This window comes from Helianthus annuus, chromosome 3 (assembly GCF_002127325.2).
Source record: "Helianthus annuus cultivar XRQ/B chromosome 3, HanXRQr2.0-SUNRISE, whole genome shotgun sequence".
Lineage (NCBI taxonomy): Eukaryota > Viridiplantae > Streptophyta > Magnoliopsida > Asterales > Asteraceae > Helianthus > Helianthus annuus.
Window position 1 is genome coordinate 27228583 of NC_035435.2, and position 5801 is coordinate 27234383.

At 39.6% G+C, this 5801-nt stretch overlaps 1 protein-coding gene across 1 annotated transcript; it reads left to right on the plus strand.

Annotated features, from left to right (window-relative positions):
- Window positions 1–783: 783 nt before the first annotated feature.
- LOC110927623 (AUGMIN subunit 8) lies at window positions 784–3305 on the plus strand. Its single transcript, XM_022171142.2, has 6 exons — window positions 784–2202; window positions 2333–2452; window positions 2573–2689; window positions 2763–2852; window positions 3010–3117; window positions 3243–3305. The coding sequence occupies exons 1-6, from the start codon at window positions 784–786 to the stop codon at window positions 3303–3305; spliced, it is 1917 nt and encodes a 638-aa protein (XP_022026834.1).
- Window positions 3306–5801: the final 2496 nt, after the last annotated feature.

Genomic DNA, 5801 nt, shown 5'->3' on the forward strand with positions numbered 1-5801 from the left:
GTACATTAAGGAACATTGTATGTTAACCAACCCCTATATAGTTATATGTATATATAGTATAGTTCAAACATGATAAAAAAAGATTATATAATGCAATGTTGTAAAAATCGGGATTAATCGGTAATTCGTAGGCTACTGATTGGATTCACCTAATCGGACCAAAAAATCAGTGGCGGTCATCGTCATGCCAAATCTTATCTGATCGGTCCAAATCTGATACCGGCTTGGACTGATATTTTGGTCTGATTCGGTGAAATCCAATCAGTAGCAGTAGCCTACCGTAATCCGATTTTTACAACACTGTTTTATATAATCTTTTTATCATGTTTGAACTATACTATGTGAACTTTAAAGTATTATATTCATATTGATGTGTGTGTGTATATATAAGTTTGAAAAATTACATATAAAAACTCCAATCCGATTAAAGTGATACAGTGAGATTTTTCCATTTTCAAAAGGTTGTATAATTTCTAGGGATTCTTAGAGCAAAGAGGCTAAAAGAATGGATTCAAATTTGATGTAAATGTGTTGATCATATGAAAGAAGTTATGAATGTAGAGTTATCTTTTAATAGTGTGGATGGATGATTTTGTGTAGCTTTCAAGTTGTTTTATTAGGATCTTCGGGTTTATATGATTATGTTAACGATAAGACTGATATTAAGTTTCCTATTTTAGGGATTATGAGAGAAAACAGATTAAAAGGATGAAATCAACTTTGGCATATATGCGATGATCATATGAAAAAACATATGAATGTAGTCAGAAAATAATAGTGTGGATGGATGCACAAGAGAACCCGAGGCCATCGTCGAATGTTGGTGAAAGTAACGAAGGAACGCATCGCCATGGTAGGTCAAGATCAGGTTGGGGATTATCCACAGCAGTTCACGCGGTCCATGGTGTGGGATTCGTGGCGAAAAAGGTTATTAACAATAGGTATACGGACTCTTTATGGCATACTAGAAAGAGCTCTTCAAGTGCTTCTGGTCCGTCTGATGGATCATCAGACGCCAAACGAGAGAATCATTCTCATGAAACCGCTAGTCATCACTCCTCGCAACCGTCCTTGAATGTAGAAGAAAATGAACAACCTACTCATGAGAGGGAAGATGTTCCTTTGCAAGGAAGAAATGTTAACACGACGGGTTCAAACGTTGGTGATCAGTTAGAGGATTTGAAACCTCAAGAAGTCGATGAGCGATCAGAGAATAAAAAACCGACAGATGGATCACATGTTAAGTCAGTTAATCAGCATCGATGGCCTAGCAGCAGCACAGCTGGTTCTACTGTTTGGCCTAGCACAGCGGCAGGAAACTCAAAACCATCAGCTAGCTCACATGGTAGACACGTTAATCAGCACCGATGGCCTGGCACAACAAGTTCGAATGTTGTTAACCAGTCGGAGAATTTGGAACCTTCAGATGGTTCACATGCTAAGCCAGTTAATCAACATCGGTGGCCTGGGACAGCAGGTTCTAATGTTTTAAATAAAACCATTAATAATTTTTATGAAGCTAGTAGGGTACCTAAGCTCAATAGAAAGTCCTTCCCATATAGTAAGCCTTCACAAGAATCTTCAACCAATGCTACAAATCCACCATCGTCATCAGTTGTTGATGACGATAAGGTTATTGAATCCCAACCTTCTTCACCAAACAAGTCACATGTTTTAGCCTCGAGAGGTGTTAGTCCCTTGCGTACAAGGGCCTTTACCAAAGGGGTCAAACCTTCACATGTTGTTAGAGGGGCTAGCCTGACCCCTGCTACCAGGGGTGATAGTGATACCACCACCACAAGAGAGTCCAGCCTAGTGTCCACTAGAGGGGTCAGCCCGACTCCATCTAGAGAGGTCATCCTGACGCCCGCTAGAGGGGTCAGCCCAACTCCATCCAGAGGGATCAGCCCGACGCCCTCCACAGGGGTCAGCCCGACGCCAACTAGAGAAGTTGGTCATGATGCTAGAGATGTTAGTCCTACCCCAATGAAACCGCATAAGTCATCTGGCCGAAGACACTTCTTCAGTGCAAATATACTTTCAGTTTTCACTAAAATCGTCGATAATAGAAAGGAAAAGCACGTGTCAGATCTCAAAGAAGCAGCTCAGCATCTGGAACTACTTTACAATATACAAGTGCAGTGGCAATTTGCTAACGCGAGTGCAGAAGCTGCGCTGGATCATCAAAGGAAAACTGCTGAGGTTTGGATTCTTATCACTACAAAATATTTATTTACTTAGTTTGCCGTAGCCTACATTTGTCACTTTCGTGTTCATGATTATGTGTTGTCGTTGATGTACACACCATCTGGTATTATATTTCATGCTGCAGAAGTCTTTATCTGATGTGTGGAGAGCTATCTTAGAACTCCGGGATTCTTTAGCTTCAAAGAAAGTCGATATGACCTTGCTGATACTTCAGCTAAAGCTTTATGCTGTTTTATATCGACAAGTAAGTCATTTTTCTATCGTTGTTTAACAAACACTTTGCATATTGTATTGTCTTCTATTTCGTTTTCCCTTTTTTTTATTTCTTGGTTTTTATATATCATTGTGGCATCATGTGGCTCAGATGGCGTACATTGATGAGTGGGCTTCAATTCAAAAGGAGCACGAATCTGCCTTATTTGCAACCGCTAATGATCTACAAGCAAGAAGCCTTTCACTTCCAATTACCGGAGGGGTAAAGGTACGTCTTTTCCTAAAAGGTTACTAATTAAGTCATTTCACATATAGAGTAACAATCAACTTATAACATGCAGGCAGATATTAAGAGTTTGAAGTTGATTGTTTTTTCGACCATCCAAGTACTACAGGCAACGATATCATGTATACAGTCAACACTATCAAAGGTGAGATTTCTCTCGAGTGATTTTAATACATTACAGGCAACAATAACCATTATCTAAAACTTTGATAAATCGGCCCATTCACAAGTAAATGGGTCGAAAGTGCGACCTTCAATATGTCGAATTATATCTGTGCTCATGATGGTCCATTTTGTTACAGCTGGACAAAACACATTTCCTGGCTTCTGAACTTGCCAATTTAGTATTACATGAAAGAGCTCTTCTTGATGAATGTGAAATATTTTTGGCTTCAGCAGCTCCTTTACATGTAAGAGCATTCATTACTATGACTTTGATTGCAGTGTTAATAGTTATATAACTTATATTAGAAGCGACAAAATTTAAACCGAACCAAATCCAAATAAGCCATTTGTCTTGTTTTGATATATACAGATAGAAGAATGCAGCCTTAGGAGCTATCTATTGCAGTTCAACCGAACTAACATGACCGAATAACCAGTCACTTTAGGAGGTAAATAATGTGTAGGGTGATCTAAGGTTTTCAAGTATGAACATCACTCCAAGAGAAGATTTTTTACTAACTTATTTTTTGGCTTTATTTTTCGATAAAAGTATGTAGATATGTATCACTAACTTTTCACATCGTATACGATCTTTCTTTCTATGCTGTCTCTCATGATTAGAACAACGACAGGTTAAGCAAACAAGGTTCATTGACTAGCTTGTTTAGTTCTTGGGTTTAAATCTTTTACTCGTATGTTTATACAACCATTTCTTCTACATGTATCTTTTAATATTTATATCACCTAGAGGTTTTTACACTTATACTTTTTGGTGTATTGAAATGGATCATTGGTGTATGTTATGTTTAATATAATTTTCTTACCAATGATTTCTTGGCCTAGTGGTTAAGGGGGAGGTGGGAAGCTTTGCTTCTCTTGGAGGTCCTGGGTTCAAGTCCAGGCAATGGGGTTTTAATATTAACTTGGTGATACTAACATACTAACTACTAACCCGGTTAGCGATATCCTAACCGTACGCCGTTCAATATATATATATATATATATATATATATATATATATATATATATATATAATTTTCTTAGGGGGTAGGGGTGGTCATCACTCATCACTCATAACATCCAATCAAGTTCCGCCATATTATCAACCATTATTCCATCACCCACAACCTTTTTTAGTGGAAATGGTAATCACTTGTGATGGAATTCCATCACTCACAACTTTTTTTATTTTTAATTTTTTAAATTATTTTTAATAAAAAAAAAGTTATAAAAGTAATAAATAAAAGTTATAAAAAAAAAGATTTACAAAGTTTATAAGTTTTAACAACAAGGGACTAAAACTGCCTTTTTACTAAAGATAAATACAAAGGAATACAATGTTTTAAACCATTTAAAACATAATCAAAGCAGAGGGGCTGTTTGTGGACAAATAACAAAAACTTTTAAGACAATAACCAGCACCCTTCACCTTCGTCAAAACTTCCATGTTTTCCGGCATATCTCCGGCGAACTCGGAGCACCTTATCTACACAATTTCAATGCGTTTTATTTGCAATAAACAACGGTCAACAACCAAACGGTCGGATTTTTGAATGTTTCACGCGTTGAAAATACCACGCGTGTTAATGTTCACGCGTGAATAATAGGGGGTGGCGGTGGTCTGCTTTTGTTTTTCACGCATTATAACATCCATCACGGGGGACAATCCTTCAACCCCGGGTGCCCTTAGTTTTATGCATGTTTGATGAAACATTGGTTAACACTAGGTTTCCCAGCTGGTAGTCTCGTGTAAGAATGATTCAATCTCTTCCTCCACTCGTCGTTAGCTGAATATCCTGCAAAACAAAACACCGGTGACTCGCCACAAGGAGGGGAATAGGGAGTTCTTCTTGTGACCACCCTTCGACGTGAGAATAAATATTGTTCTGAGGAAAATAGTGTGTGTTGAGAGTAAATAGTGAGAGAGCATAATCCTTAAACCTGAAGGTGGAGTTCTCTATTTATAGCCGAAGGATGAAGGAGGAGGAGGAGGATGAGGAGACCTGCCAGCTAGCCAGTGGATGCCAACTGTCCGACCAGGGGGGATATCCTTTCTGTCCCCTCTGTTGTCGCCCATCTAGTGGATAACGTCGTGCGCGTCCATTCGTCCAGCTAGGCGCTCACTGGTACTGGCTGTCGGCCTGCTCTCGAGAAATCTTGCAATGAAGGCTGCCGTCCATCTATAGGTGCCATGTGTCGTCCTTTCTATCTGAAGGAGCATCTTCTTTATCACATGTGATTCCTTCCAGAAGCTTCTAGAAGCTTCTAGATGTATTCGAATGATGTGGACGCCATGCTGGAAAAAGTGGTGTGGTCCCCGTGCCATGTGTGCACTGATTTGGGACCTTACCTCTTCAAGTCCCCTAGTCCAGTGTGGTTTCCAGGTGAGTTTAGCAGCTGAGAGGGATTCTAGACTCAGAAAAATGGAGGTGGTCTGGATGTTTTTGATTGATTGATGAGGCGCGTGTCTTTGGTGCATGGATTTAAACTGAAATAGCGCGTGGAAAAAATGGTGTGTAACCCTTAGCCGGTACAGCGCATGGCGTATGGAAATGGCGTACAAAACTGAGCCAAAAAGGCGCATGGCGCATTGGTATGGCGTATAGAATTGAGCCAAAACGACGCATGGCGCATGGAAGATAGCGTACAAAATTGAGCCAAAACGGCGCATGGTGTGTCACACCCTGGCTTTGCGGAAGCGTGCGTTTTGTTTATCTTCCAATCTGTAACCTCAACCGGTTCTTCGACAAAGTGGAGCGTGTCGTCAATGTGAATCTCGTCTGTGGGAATGACAACAGTATCTTGCGTTGGACTTTTCTTCAAATTTGATACATGAAATGTATCGTGAACACCATTCAATTCGGCAGGTAGGTCCAGCTTGTACGCTACTAACCCAATTCTTTGCAGAATTCTGAATGGACCAATATAC